Below are 16,104 nucleotides of genomic sequence, written 5' to 3'. Positions count from 1 at the left end.
TTTTTAAATGCATAAAGTATAATAAATGGGATTTACAAAGGAAATAAATTATACCAATATAGTCATCAAAAATATATTTTAAAAGTTCATAGATCCCAGTTTACAAAGTGGGATCTATGAACTTTTAAAATATATATACTCATGGGTAGTGACCAGAAGACTGAACTTGAGAAGTCAGCTAGACCTAGGCTTAAATTCTATTTCTAACATACTAGCTATGTGACTTAAGGCAAGGCACATTTTCTCTCTGAGTCTCAGTAGTTTCCTGATTTGTAAAATGAAGATAAAAATAATAGCACATACCTCAAAGGATGGTTGTGCCAATCAAATAAGATCGTGTATTCAAGATATTTTGCAAGCTTTAAAATGTGATATAAGTTTCATCTACTAGTAAAATGAATACATTCTATCTGAGTTAAGGAAATTATAATCTCCCTCTGCAGTAGCCCCTACTGACAAGGGAACTGGGGAGGGACAGGTATGTTGGGAGTAAGAAAGACTTTGGCAGTTTTGAGAGACAATCAGATTCCTGCAGGAGAAAATTGATACTCTGTGGTGAACTACAAAAAGAATAAGTAGTACAATTACCCAGAGTTTATCAGGTTCCTGATAAACCTTTTAAGCAGACATCCTATAAAAGCCAAGTGTCACTTTAAAATGAAATCTGTTAGACATCTATTGAATAAGTCAGAAGACTTTTGAAAACTTCAAAATGGAGTAGGAAAAGGAGGAGTAATACATATATATATATATATATATCACTTTGCAATTTTCAAAGAAAATAATTTCTTCAAAAAAAATAAATCTTTAAATTCTAAAAAGTGCAAAGCCTTAAAAAACAGAGTGTACTATTTTCCCTTTTAAATATCATAGACTTTGTCACAATCCTGTTTTTTAAAACCAAATATTCTTTATTCTCCTAGCTCACTGATAAATGCCACATTTGTTGTTGTTCACTTGTTTCAATCATGCCTGTTTCTTCATGGCCTCATTTAGGATTTTCTTGGCAAAGATACTGGAGGGGCTTGCCATTTCCTTCTCCAGTTTATTTTACAGATGAAGAAATTGAAGCAAACAGGGTTAAATGACTTTGCCAGGCCCACACAGCTAGTAACTGTCTGAGATCAAATTTTAATTCAGATCTTCCTGAATCCAGGCCAGCACTCTATTAAATGTCACATATACATTTACAAATGCATCATATTTGCTTAAAGGGAACTGCAAGCAGGTAGAGAAAGAATTTTGCAATCCACAGCATTTATAGTCATAATTATCACTCAGAATTTTAATAATATAGCAAAACCTTGCCTATTTTTGGTGCAAGGAACTTCTCTTTTAAAACTCAATTGGTATCAGGAAATGCTTACTCTTGAATACTGCCTCTGTCATTAGCTGTATTGACTTAAGCTTCCTCATCTCTAAAATGGGCAGAAAAATATCTTTGAACTTCCTCACAGGATTCAAATTACATAATTTAAAGTCCTTAGCAAAATAATATAGTATGTATTAGTATTTTGTTTTAGTAGTTATTGTTTTAACAAAATATAGATCAGTTTTCATTTCTTTTTAATTTTTTTAGTTTCAAACCACATTTGAAAATCAATGCCCTTTTTTACTTCAATGCAACTTAAAATTTTCAATTACTTTCCATTTCATCCACATATTTCTAGCAAAACTTAAAAAAAAAGATCATTAAAGACTGGATTTTTACTTTTTCCTTACTAATTAGTGTAGCACCCACTAAATGTTATATATTTTTTTTACTTTTTAAATTTTATTATAGGCATATAGCCACTGGCAAATCATTAAATTTCATCTCAACTTATTAAAAAATAATTAAGTTTTTAAAATTCTACATCCTTTAAAAAGTGTCTGTTTGCTTAAGTTTGTTAAAAGGTGTTTTACACAATGCCAACAAATTTAGCACAATCACTCACTCCTTTGCTATTCCAGTTACAAAAACTGAATCATAAAAAAATTATTTTCTATCCAGTTGAATACAAACATTAAAAAAAAAAACAACTAAGAAGAGCAAGCCTGCTTTGTATCCTTTCTCCCTCAATCACAGGATTTCAATCTCCACCTTTTATGGAAAGGAAATAAACAATTAGCTTCCTGACCAATCACTACCTTACAGCCAGTTACAGACCTTTATAAGGGCTTAGTCTCTCATCCTTTATTTTTCCCAATCTCCCTTATTTCAATCTAACTATTTAAAAGTGACTTTTTTCTTTGTTCTCACTTTTGCTAGGATCATTATTTCATTCATTTCAACAACAGAAATGCAAAATTATAATCTTTCAAATGTCTCCCTGTCATATTTAGAAAATCTTGAAGAAATTAAAAGTTGAAACCACACTTACATATCATAGACTCACCACCTAAAAACAAATATCATATTGCCAGAAACATCAGTATTTATTTAACTTTATAATAAACCATTTAATCCTTGCCTCATTTCTTTAGCATTTTATTCCACATGTTGCCTCACAAAGAACCCTGCTGGAAAAGAAGGTCCTATCACAGTTTTCCCTCCCACCCACCCCAGCCTTTTCTGTTCTAGTTACACGAAAATATAAAACTATTATCAAAGAAAAGTTGTTTTTTTTTTTTAATTTAGCTAAATGTTACTTTAACCCAATAGTTTCCTTTAAAAAGAGATCCATTAGAAAATCTAAGTTGGCCAAATTCTTTTGTGCATGGATGAACAACAGGAAAGCAAAGCCTTGGGGCCTTGGGGAGGAACCTTGTCCCGAAAGACCAGCTCTGATGTGCTCATGAGATAAGGCTCCATAGTGACACTTAAGGAAAGGCCTGTTCACATTTGAATTTCTGCATTCCACAAGAACAATTCATGGCAATCACTAACTTTGCAGAAGAGCTACATGAAAGCTTTGGCCAATGAATGAGGGTCATCTGCTCTTTATCACAAGGGTAAACCTCATCCTGGCCAGTTTCTAACCTTTTAACCCTGTGAATTCCTAATTTACACATGAATAATGGAATTCTTGCCTAGAGTGCAACTTTCAGCTTCCAGTTCCTAAGTTTAGAAACCAAGACCTGATCTCCTTGTGTATTTAAAACCTTAAACTACTGCACAGATTAGAGTTTTAGGTTTCCAAATGCTGCATTATTACACTTCTGAGGCAAAAGATAAGCTTTCTGGTGAAAGCTTTGACCAAGCAAAGAAAAAGCACATACTTGAATCCTGCTTCTATTAGTGTCTACAGTAGAACCTGCTTTTTTCTAAAAGAAAGAATGCCCACTTTATGCCTATTCTCTTCCTGTTTAATATGTATAACTTACTCAGACAAGATAAAGTCATTAGTATTTACAGCAATTGACATTACTTCTAAGATACCAAGACAACTTTGTTCATTCAAAATGACAAGTACAAATAATATCCTTTTTTATGAAAGAATTTCACACATCCCACATGTCATATTTTAAACCTATAATCCTGCATAAATTTGTCAGATAATTTAGCTATTAGAATTGGGTCGCTTCAAAATTAAAATGGTGATATGGGCTTAATAATTTAAGAACAATATTCAGTATCAAAAAACTGTTTATAGATTGATTTGGTTTTATCTGCAGTTTATTATTAAGGACAAAATAATGCTTGGATAACTTTTCCTAGAAAGTCTTAAGACGTTTACAACTTTAAGTAGTCATAATGCAATGGCTTCTACAATATTTAATTAAACTGATAACGCTGTCTAAATGTGTCTAAAGACACATACAAAAAAGGGAAAGCTATATTATAATACTAAATGTCCTATTTTGGAAATTAGAACAATTCACATGGTAGAACACAGGGAGGTTATAATTATTCCCATTTGACAAGAGATAATTGATGCTCCCAATGGATGCTCCATAGAGTCACACAGCAATTAAGTATCCTAAGTTAAATTAGAACCCAGGTGTAACACTCTTTCCTTTACACAGGACTAACACTATCAGGTTCCCATCAGAAATCAAATGATGTAATTTTGTTATACCTCTTACACAGCTGTTGTCACTCCAGATTAGAAATTTTCATTACTAGGGAAATTTTAACTTTGTTTCAAGGTACACCAAGATTCCATAAAACTCTTCTGAAAGTTCTTTGAACTTGTGGTCATGGAAGACATGTGTTTAATCTGCAAATGCTTCAACAACATAAAAATTCCCTTCAACATCATAAAAAGTCTGGTGGTTTTTTTATTTTTATTTTTTGAAAAAAAAAACTGCAGAAAGGTTCCACAACCTCAAAAAATTTTTTTAAATCACTACTTTAAATAATAGGGATTAGAGTTGTGATCGATAAAGAATACTCTTGGATGAGGAAACTCCCTCTACTACTACAGTTCTTACCTCTGCAGTTTATATTCTTGGGGGACTGATCTCAGGATTGCCTGACTTCGAAACCACACTGCCTCCTAATAGAACTTAGTCATTGGGGCAACTATGTGAGTACAGTGAACTGAGCTCCAGTACTGAAGTCAAGAAGCCTTAAGATCAAATCTAAGTTCAGACACTTACAAGATCTGTAGTTCTGGACATGTCACTTAACCCTATTTGTCCCTCTTAACCCTGTTTGCCTCAGTTTCCTCTTCTGTCAAATGAGATGGAGAAGGAAATGGCAAACTATTCCAGTGTCTTTGCAAAGAAAATCTCAGATGGTATCCTGAAGAGCTGGACACAACTGAAATGACTGAACAACAATGAAAGCATTTAAAATACTATCCTGAAAATGACAGAGCATTTGAAAGACAGGAAAACCTGGATTTGGATTATACCTCTGACACATATTAGTTATATGATCCTGAGGGCAAGTCACTTAACTTCTCAGTCCTCAGTTTCTTCATTTCATAAGCTCAATAAAATGAAGATAATGAATAGCAGTTTCCAAATGGGCTGGTGTGAGGACCAAATGGGGTGCTATACATAAAGCTCTTCAGAAACCAATTAAGTACTGTGTAAATGAGAGCTACTGTTACTATTAAAAATATCTAGCCAATCAAAATTGTCAAATAATTAGAGAAAAACTATTAAACAGAACTTCTTCCTATTTTCAAATATTTTTCTATTTTTAAAGGATATGGAATTAGAAATATGATTTCAAGTTTTTGAGAAATAAAATTTAGTTCCTAAAATGTATTCTTCTTAAAGTACTCTACTTTAAACTACTCGACTGTTCTATTAAGCCTAGACTATATATCCCACTGACAGGAAGTCCTGGATGAGGAAACACGCTCTATGAATGTGGGTTGGCATCTTCTCTACCACTTATAACTTTGGACAGGGTTTCTTAGCTTGTTTTTCAAAACATTTTCACAAATTTATTTGATATAATCTGTTTCTTTATAATACCATTTACTTGATTTTATGGATTTAAAAACAATATGATTCTGAGAAGGGATTTATAAACTTCACCAGATAGTCAAAGGTGTACAAGACATAAACAAAGGTTAAGAACATAAGTCTTAGGAATTGCCTAGATTCTAGGCAATTGTTCTAGGCCCTGGAGAATCAGATATTAAGGGACTTTTCCAGGGTGATTAAGCCAGTATGTGACAGAGGTAGGACATGAAATCAGATCTCCCTGGCTTCTACACTAGAGTACTACCTCTCTGAACGTACTATATAATTATATATGTACTTTTCTATAGATATACCAGATAATCAATATAGCAAATATGACAATGGAATTTTATAATAGCTACAGTACTAGTCATTAGCTTATCAAATTCCAACTTCAGCAAACTAGTTGGACATTTTCCATGGGAAATCTATATCATAAGAAAATACTACTGCCACTGATATTACAAGCATTAAATTTTCTGATACAGGTACACTGCCTTTTAAATACACAAACCAAATTATGAAGACCATATGTCTAAAAACTTTTAAAAGAAAAGTTGAGGGCTTTTCAAAGACTTGAATTATATGCTATTATGACCAAATGCTATGTGACTTGCTTTCAGATAAATAGCTATAACTTTGAGACTTGAATACTCAACTTCAGTGAGTTTTTTTTTAAACCCTTACTTTCTGTCTTAGAATCAATAATGTATATTGGTTCCAAGGCAGAAGAGTGGTAAGGGCTAAGCAATGGGTGTTAAGTGACTTGCCCAGGGTCACACAGCTAGGAAGTATCTGAGGCCACATTTGAACCCAGGACTTCCCGTCTCTAGGCCTGGCTCTCAATCCACTGAGCTACCCAGCTGCCCCCTTCAGTGAGTTTTTTAAAGAAGCTCTAGTTTGAGTTTTAGGATATGTCTTTACATACTCACGGTTAGTAGGCAAAACAGTTAAGAGAAAGGAAATTTAAAATGCAAATATTATGACATTTAAAAAAATGAGTCAATCTGGTTTCCATCCCACTTGATGCAATATAGACAGCTATGATTTCTTTCCTTACAAGGAGAAAAATAACAACAATGTTACTGATCATCTCTTTTAAATAAGTAGCAATATAGGTGATCTATAAGATCCAAAAATAATTAAGGAACAGAAAAGAAGAATGAGGCAAAATACAATGATTTTACCTTTAAAGATCACCCACAAAAACAGAAGTATAAGGGACAGTTGTTTTACTTGTGAATAGAAGAGCTTAATAATCAATGTCCAAACCAAGAGCTTCCAGATCAACTTTTGTCAAGCTGACCAAGCTTCTCTACCACATGGAAAATGTTTGGATGCCTAGAAGCACTGCAAAGTTCATACATACCAAACAAATTTCAAAGGCCTGTCTTAGTAGAAACCAGAAACAGGGCCAAATCCAACTTGGTATATGCTCTCAACTACTCATTCTAATAACCAGGTACAGAATGAAGTTGCAATTTTTTTCATGTATATTCGGTTGGCATTTTCTTTTTGTCTTCAAAACCATCAAGAAAAAGACAGTTTGTTATTTTCAGGATTTTGGCACATCAATACATGCAAGACAAAGTAATGAGAAAACAGACTTACTTGCTAATGTGAGATGAGCTTTTTGGCTCAAAATGGCCCCATATTTGTTTAGAGCCAAACACTGGTAGAGTCCTTCATCAGATAGTTCTCCTCGTTTGCCTTCTACCTCACTGATATATAAAGAGCCATTAGATAATGCATGGATCCGTTTATTTTCAGAAACTTTGGCTCCATTTTTTAGCCATGTGATCTTAATAGGAAGTTCTCCATGTGCCTGACAATCCAAAACCACTGGGTCCTTTCTTGTGACAGTTACATCCTGTGGCTCTTTTATAAAGAACAGTTCACTAAAACACCACACTCCTGAAAGGAAAACAAAAAGGAAGGTATACAAGGAATTATATGTATATGATCAATTATCACATCAATGAGACTACAAAGAACAGAACATATACATTAGGTTTAATAAATCATATTTCAGCTTTGCCATGTTCAGATAGATAGATCCATCAACATTTTTCATAAGATTACAGTTTGAAATGTTTGATTATTCTATCTACAGAATTAGCAAAGATAATTGTCAGATTTTTTTATATTCTGTCCTTATTCATTGACGTAGGTAAAATGTTAATAACTTTAGTTCTCACTACAATAATCCTGTTCTAAGTCTCTTGCTTATATCATGAAAACCACTAAGCACAAGCTGTTTGCTACTTTTACAAGCTTGTCAAAAAAGATCTTGAACAGGGTAAGTCGTAAAAGTCTAATTTTACAAGAAATCATTAGCAAAATCCTGACTCTGTGAACAAGCAAGTTTATTTCCTCATCCCTTGAAGTGTTTTGGAACCCTCTCTACACCTATTCCTTTAGAAAGAAATTTTATCTTTTGTGGTAAATTACAAATTTGGATTTAAGGACAGTCCTTTTATACCAACAACTTTCACTTCTGCAAAGAGGAACTACCGACAAATTTCTGTAGCTCAAGCTAGGACAACCAATGAATTTTCGAATATTTAACTTTTGTTTCTAGTAAACTAGGAAGGGATAGAATTAGGAAACCTGTATTTCATTTTCTTCAAAATGCTGGCAATTTTTAAAAAGTGTAACTAATTGTTCCTTACAGTCTAATAGGTATAGGAGATTACTTAATCAAGCAATAAACATTTTATCAGATGAGGAAAGATTTTTATCCTCAATACATACAGCCATGTCCCTTCTCTCTGACCCCCTAAGAATATGATATCTAACTAAATTCCTATAACCTCTTTTTATTTAATTCTAACCCTTCATGGTTCCACGGTACTGATGGATTTTGAATTTAGAAGGGGAATTAAAAAAAAATTTTTTACTCCAATCCCTGCATTGTGATCATTTTGGATCCCACTATTGATTTCTTAGTTTCTCATCAATGCTGTTCTCCAGGAACCTTAAATGAAATTCAAGATCACAAGCAAGGAATTAATACTTCACTTAATGTATTCCAACTACATCTTTGTGAGTCCCTAATAATCCCGTGGATCGCAGATGGCTGCTGGAAGGCTTTTATTTTGTTTCCAATCTCACATCTGACTTTTTTTCCCTAAAAATTAAAGCCAAAATTTTACACTCTGAAAATAAGCAAATTAACTACACTGGTTGCCCCCAACTTTTCACCTTTTCCCACCCCTGGAAGCTTGTAACTTAGAAGGAAGCAGAGAAACATTCCTTCAGTTAAGTTAAAGCGCATAGAACACAAACCAGTCTCTCCCCTTTAATATACCATTCCCTCAAAACACGGAAGGAATAAAATTGATTTCGACATCTCTACAAATATCTGAAAAGCTAGCAGGCACAAAATCCTCTTTTCCTCATTCCCACGTCCAGTAGAAATTGGCAAAAAAAAAAGAAACCTTTATCTCTCCTGTCTTTACCTCTTCCTCTGTCCCCTGGGAGAAATGAAGGTAGGAGAGGGGAATAGGAGTTCTAGATTTGCCACCACTTCCTTCCCCTTAGGTTTTGGGAGTCCTCCTGGTCCACGCTGTATGGAGCCTCATGGGGCGCCCCCTAGGCGACACCACAGCCACCACGGAAACAATATAAATAAAGCCACGTGCGGTCGCCGCCTCGGCTTAGGCGAAGGGAGTCCCGCGGGCTGGCCAAGGAGGCGGGGAGAGGGGCCGGAGCCGGGACAATGGACGAAGGAAGGGACTGGGGGGGGGGAGGGGCGCTTGCGAGTGGACAGCAGTTATAGTAGCGTGGTCACTGAATCTGCAGTGGCTGGAGACGGGTCTGATATACTGGGAGGGGGCTTGCCCCGCTTTACACAGCAGCCTCAATAACTTTTGCATCCCTGGCTCTTCCAGGGGGACACTCTGACCTGGGAGTCATCCAGAATGACCCTTAGGGACTTCCAGATCACTAATACACACAGACCCCTCTCCCTGGGTCTCATGCGACCCTCCTTAAAACCCCTCATCCTTCCCTCCATCCCCTCCAGAAAATAAGGTACCCACCTGGGCCAGAGATGAGGAGGAACAGGACGGCTCGCAGCAACATCCCGGGTGGTCGCAGCCTGGTTAGAGGTCGGGGAGAAGGCGCCATTCAATTGGGCTGCCCCAGCATGCTCCCCCCAAGCTCCACCTGGGCGGCTCGGGGCTCCCCAGTCTGGCTCTACCTCCCCGCTCCGCCTCGAGGGCCAAGGCTGGCTTGGGGACGAAGCAGTCCGGGTTTCCTGCAGGGGATCCGCCGTAGCGCAGCACCGCACAGAACAGCGCAGCACAACTCAGATAGGTTTGAGCATGGACTAGACCTGAGGCTGGGGTTAGACTCTTTGGTCCGGGTGGCCGGGCCCCAGCGCACGGACCAACGTTCTAAAGGAGGAGAGAACTCGGAGCCCAGCTAGGGGCGGGGTAAGAAGGCGGCGGCGCCAGGGCGGAGGCGGGATGGACAAGAGCTGCTTCCCTCCCTCCGGTGTCCGCCACCGCTAGCCTCGGACTACTTTGTGCATCTGGCCTCTGGTGACCGGCAGGCAGGATGGCCGGCCAGGCGGAAGGAGACGTTGAAAGGAGCAGCAGGGCAGCCAAATTGGGGGAGGGGAGGGTCGCGGCATGGGGTTGGGGGGTGGTCGCGGCTGGACAATGCACCTGGGGGTCAGGCGGCCAGTCGAAGTATCTCTGCCCTATGGCCCGCCCCCTCTGCTTCTGGCGCTGCTCTGGGGGAAGGGCCACAAAGACCCTGCTTTCTCTCCCAGGGGGTGGGGACAGAGAAGGTAGAAAAGGAGAAAGGGGGCCCCTCTCTGTCCAGCTTGCTCTGGAGGTCGGGAAAGAGGGCGGAGGGGGTGGGGGAAGGAGGCATGGTGATGAAAGATGTTGTAAGGCCGGAGACTTCTTCTCTCCTCTCTACCCAGCCCATCCCTCTGGTCCTTCCCCCTCCTCCTTTCCCTCTCCCCACACTGTGGGGCCGGGTGGAGGGAAATCTGAGGAGGAATGGAAAAGAGTGACCGCTCTCCACTTCAGAGATTGGTCAGCAGTGCTGGATTCATCCTCGAGTCCGGAACCCCTAAGGCCAGATGTGGGAGAGCCCCTCGACCCCCAACATCTCACTTTCTAGAGAATAGTTTTGCGGGCTTTTGGGGCGGGACAAATTAGTCAAGTTTTCTGAGTGTCTTTGAAATCCATTCACACAGACACCCTGGTATTGTCCATAAAATTTTAGATTTGATTAAGAACTTTGCAGATTCCTCAAAGCTTTCACTGGAAGCTACCTTATAACTGAGGAAAAGATACAAAATCAGTTCAGTTCACAAGCGATTTTTAAGTGCCCATTGTAACTTGGGCAATGCGCTGGTGAAGAGGATATTTAGGCAAAAACTAGGCAAATGTTGGGAACTTAACACTAAACCTTTCGCAAATATAATCTAAACAACTTTGTATAAGGCCATTAAGAAATTGAACTGACATCTGGCACCTATATTTTAAAATGTAATCAAATTGCAAAGTCAACTTTTTTTTTAACCCCAAATTCTTTTAAAGTTGGTGACTTATGGGTGGCATATAAGCATAAGGCCTGAAGAGTCATCCACCTTTAAAGAAATCTCATGACAGAAATCGAACGTTAGTCACAGGAGCTGCAAATACCAATACCCATAGCATACTCAAAAAATACTCTTCTTTATGTGGAGGAAAAATTAAAGTAAAACTTCACGGAGAATTGTCAGTAATATCCTATTCACCTCTTACTTAGCAAACAAAGTGTACAAGTGTCTAATCTGATGGATGGAAGAAGTTTGTGGTTAATTTTAAATCAAATCCACTGCATATCCTGCAAGGAGGAGATGGATTTTATTTGTAATGGGTGGTTCCAGGCATTGTTTAGGGGCATATGCAAGTCTAAAAGGGAAGCAGTCCTTTGGAGCTTATTACTTAATGTTAACCAGTTTTCTATGCTATTTTAATTTTAGGTTCAGAAAAACAATCTTAATCCTTTCTAAATTTTTCAACTGCCCAGGCTTTTCAGTGTAAAAGTTTAAAGCAAGCATTAACATTATGAATGTTTAAAGGAGACACTTGCAAAAATGCTTTAAACTTTTCTAATAATTGAAATGGTTGAGAAATAATATTAGGTTTTATTCTGATTGCAGTTGAATTAGACACTTTTCATTGTGTGACTTCTTCACTCCTGGTGTTCTTTGGTGCCCCCCCCTCCCTCCCCATCCCCTTTCTCTTGACCTTAAGTGCTCATATCTCCTGGATAAGAATTGCTAATAAGATGCTTTTATGTTCCCTTTCTTGAATAAATCAGAAGAATAAAGACTGAGGGAGGGGAAATCTAAAAGAAGAGGGAAGAACTTTTTTTTTTTTTACTGCCATTTTGCTTAGCCTTTTCTTCAAGGTTTCAATTAATCATAGAAGACTTTGATTCTTAAAGGGTAGGAATAAGCTTTGTGCTCAGTGAGAAGAATGCTGGAATCAGTCTAGCATAGAAAATGTCTATAAGATATAAGTATAATATTTCTAGTTTTTTTAAATGTTGCAGAATTTCTATACCAAATTAATGCTTCCCCCCCCATCCATACCCAAATAAATATGATCCTCTTTCAAAATAGTCACCCTTGGAAGGTTATTATATATTCATTTTAATGAATTGCTTCCCATGAACATGCTTTTTAATTTTTCTTCAATAATGGCAAATCTTTTTTTTTTCCTTTGAGGGGGTATATTTGATTTTTAGAAAGCTAAAAAGAATTTGGAGCTTTGGATTTGAATTTATTGAGTGGTCAATCTGGGTCATATTGGTTTGGTTAAAGTTTATTAAGCACCTACTATATGTCAGACACTGTGCCAAGTGCTAGAGATAAAAAAGAAATAAAGGATAGCACTTGGCCTCAAGGAACTTACAATCTAATGGAGACAACAACAACAAATTTGAATTATACTGACCACAAAGCTTACAGCTAGAAAAGAGAAATAAAATGTATTTCCCCTTCTTTGCAAAAATAGGGAATTCTTGGGGTAAAATATTACATTTCTTGTCAGACTTGATTGATGTGTTGGTTTTGCAGAATTGTTCATTTTATCTTTTTAAACTATAATTTGTTGTTACAAGAAATGTGTCCCTAAGAATTTAAGGAAAGAAAACTATTCAGGTATTTTTAAAACTATTCAGTAATTTAAAAAATCAGTAAAACAAGGAGACCTGTTCTTAAACAGGATAGAAACAATTACACAAGCTAAAATATATAACTAATTGCATGAAACTGAAAAACTTCTGCATATACAACATTGCATTCTTTTTACATTGAGAAAAATTATTTTCAATCTGGAAAGGATAAAACTGCCATAGGGAAGATGGAATTGAAGCCACAGGTAGATGAAAATGGCAAGTGGCTGCATAGGATAGCTAAACTTTTTAAAGCTAGATGAGTGAAGTTGCTGATATGATTATCTCTGAGGTATCATGCAGAAACTGGAAAGGTATTGGAAATCTAGAGATGGATCAGTGTATAAGATTTTCAAAAAGGGATTAAAAGTAATTTTTGAAAACTACTCACATGTCAATCCTTAACAGATTCTACAACAGAGTACTAAATAGCCTAAGAGTTCTTAGAAAGGAAGCGGGGATGATTAGGAATTCACATAGATTTTCCAAGAACAAATTACACCAAAATCTCATTGCCTTTTTTCATCATTACTAATTAATAAGTCAAAAGTATTTTCTTTGAGAGTGGGAACAATTTGACTTTTGGCTGCATATCCCCGTACCTAGCACTGTGCCTTGCAGATAGCAATTACTTCATAAATATTTGTTGAATAGTGTACTTTCTTTTTTCAGAAAAAAATTAGCAATCTCCTATGATATTCCTATAGATGCAGTGATAAAATATGATTAATATGTCCTTTATTTCTTTGTTCTTAACCTTGATCTCTTCATCTTTTCTAATCAAAGATTTCATGATGCAAGAGGATGGATGACCACCTGTTTGGGATATAACAGAAAGGATTCCTGCATTGGATTGGAGATTGACTGTCTGGCCTTTAGGATCACATCATTAAATTTTAAAATTATTTATCTGGGAGAGAAAGTTAATGTATGGGAGAACCCAGGACTCAAAAAGGCTTCAGAAGGTTTAATAATGGGTCAAAACTAACGAAATAAAATTTAATAGTGATGAATGTGAAGGCCTGCATTTAGGTTCAAAAAATCAATGTGCAAGTTCAGGATGGAGGAAAACCTGCCTTAACAGCAATTAATATTAAAAAAAAATTAGGGTTTTTAGTTCACTGAAAGTTCAATATAAGTCAATGCTATAATATGACTGCCAATAAAAGCTAATGCAGACTTTGCATTAAGAGAAGCCTAGTGTCTGGGACAAGAAAGGAAGCAGTCTCACTACACCAAGATTATAAAAGATCTGGATCCCATGTCATGTAAGAAACAAATATACAAATGAGGGAAATTTTGCCCAGAAAATGAAGACTTAGAAGGGGAGGAAAGAGAGATGATATCTGTTTTCAAATACCTGAAGGATTGTCAATATTCAAGAGAAAATGGAATTATTCTGTGTAACTCAAGCCACCAGAACTCTCATTAATGAATGAAAGTTATAGGGAAGTAGATTCAAGCTTAATATAAGTAAGAACCAATTGCCAAGTCTTGTTATTTCTACCATCACAACATTTCTTGAATCTGTCTCCTTCACTGCACTCACAAAGCCACTTCTCTAGCTCAAGTCTTAACTCCTCTTGGCTAGAGTATTACAGAAGCCTAACTGATCTCTCACCCTCAAATTTCTTCTCTAATATTTTATACAGCTCCCAAGGTGATATAATTAAAATGTTGGTCTGACTATATCACTCCATTGCTTGGTTAAAATACAGTGGCAGCATCTTGCCTGTATGATAAAACATAAACTATTTTTCAATGAAGGCCCATTACAACCTGGCAGTAACCATCTTTCCTAATTTATTACCCCACTTCCGTTGCTCTAAAGTTCAGCCACTCTTACTGTTCTACAGATTTCTACTTCGCAGCTCCCTATCACTGTACAGGCTGTTTCCCAAGCCTTAAATGCTCTACCTCCTTACTTCACTTCAGAAAATCTTACACTTCTTTCAAGACTCAACTTTCTAGGGCCATACCTCCATAGTTACCTTATATTTGTTTTGCATATATTTATTCCATATATTCTTCCCATTACACTCACATACAGATACATGCATGCAATAAATTTAAGCATCTTGAGAATAGAGATTTTTTCATCTTTGCTTCTATATCCCCACCATCTGGCACAATGTTTAACATGTAGGGCATAGGCCAAAGGGCCATAAAACTGTGCATACTCTTTGACCCAGCAATACCACTACTAGGTCTGTACCCCATAGAGAGTAAAGATGGAGGAAGATAATCTACTTGTGCAAAAATATTTATGTCTTTTTGTGGTGGGAAAGAACTGGAAATTAAAGGAATATCCAACAATTGGAGAATTACTGATTAAAATTGTGGTATATGATTGTAATGGAATACTATTGTGCCATTAGAAATGATAAACAAGATGATCACAAAAAAACGAGAAAGAAATGAAAGTGATGAAATGAAGTGATACAAAGCAAAGTTGGCAGAATAAATAGTACATTATACACAGTAACAATAATAATGTACGATGCTCAAATGTGAATGGTTTAACTATTATCAATAAGGCAAAGATCCAGGACAATTCCAAGAGACTCAATTAAAAAAAAGGATATCCACTACCATAGAAGGAATAGTTGAAATTAGAATGCAAATTGAAACATCATTCTTTATTTCTCCCATGCATTTTTCTCTGTGTAAGCAATGTATGTCTTTCACAACATAATGAACTTGAAATATGCATTATATATTAATATATGTGAAACCTATCTCATATTACCTGAATTATTGGGGAGGTGGGAGATATGGAAGGGAGAGAGAGAAAATGGGTTGCAAAATAATAGAAAACAAATATTTTAAAAATTATATTGATATGTAATCTGAAAAAATTAAAATGTATTATATTAAAAATTATTAAGATTGTTCCTGTGATTTCTTTAATCTAAGATGCTCCCATGTGATGAAATTCCCACAACCAATGAAGGTCAGTACTTTTCTTATAACTTCTACTTTTAGTTGTCTAATTGTCTTAGTTGACATGACTTGCCAAGGGTCATGAAGTCAGTAGAATCCAAAGAAGGGACTTGAACTTTCTAATTTTGAGACTACATCTCTAACCCAGAGTGCTTTCCTATTAAGCACAGGCTTAATAATATTAATAACTAACTATTGATTGAGTTTAAGTATACTGTGTCATATTACTCGTTAATTGCAAAGGAAAAGAAGCATAAGGAATTCAGCAAAAAGATGTAAGGCTAGAAAAGGAGGTGTGATGATCAATCATGAGCTAGAGAAAAAATAGCTGATGGATAGCCATGTGTTCTCTTGGCATCCAGATGATGTCAAGAGATCTAAGAGAAAGTGCTTAGCACATTGTATAGACAAACCATGGAAGCTTTATGAAAAAATATGGACAATAATTTAATAGGACAAAATGTCATAATTAATTTAGATCTGCACCAATAGAGGCAGTAATCCACGTGTATTGATCCATCAAAACCTCTAAGTACTTGTTAAGTGATTTTAAAAAGATGCTTTAAAAAAACGCCTTAACATGATACTGCAATGCATAAATATCAGAACATTTATTACCTGTGAGTT

At 36.4% G+C, this 16,104-nt stretch overlaps 1 protein-coding gene and 1 long non-coding RNA gene across 2 annotated transcripts in view; one reads left to right on the top strand and one right to left on the bottom strand.

Annotated features, from left to right (window-relative positions):
• Positions 1-10,166, bottom strand: part of PRTG (protogenin) — a 135,783-nt gene extending 125,617 nt beyond the window's left edge. The window contains exons 1-2 of the mRNA XM_003339999.4: positions 9,390-10,166; positions 6,958-7,260 (exon numbers count right to left, since the gene is read on the bottom strand). Coding sequence (XP_003340047.1) covers positions 6,958-7,260; positions 9,390-9,477 — 391 coding nt within the window. The 5' untranslated portion in view covers positions 9,478-10,166. The remainder of the gene's footprint in view (positions 1-6,957; positions 7,261-9,389) is intronic.
• LOC130456191 (uncharacterized) lies at positions 9,672-15,417 on the top strand. The gene is made up of 2 exons (XR_008914788.1): positions 9,672-9,785; positions 13,321-15,417. It is a non-coding gene; the product is annotated as an uncharacterized LOC130456191 (long non-coding RNA).
• The last annotated feature ends 687 nt before the right edge of the window (positions 15,418-16,104 follow it).

Source organism: Monodelphis domestica, chromosome 1 (assembly GCF_027887165.1).
Source record: "Monodelphis domestica isolate mMonDom1 chromosome 1, mMonDom1.pri, whole genome shotgun sequence".
NCBI classification, from domain to species: domain Eukaryota; kingdom Metazoa; phylum Chordata; class Mammalia; order Didelphimorphia; family Didelphidae; genus Monodelphis; species Monodelphis domestica.
The sequence above is the reverse complement of the archived record's forward strand: the minus strand, read 5'-3'. Positions and strand labels throughout refer to the sequence as shown.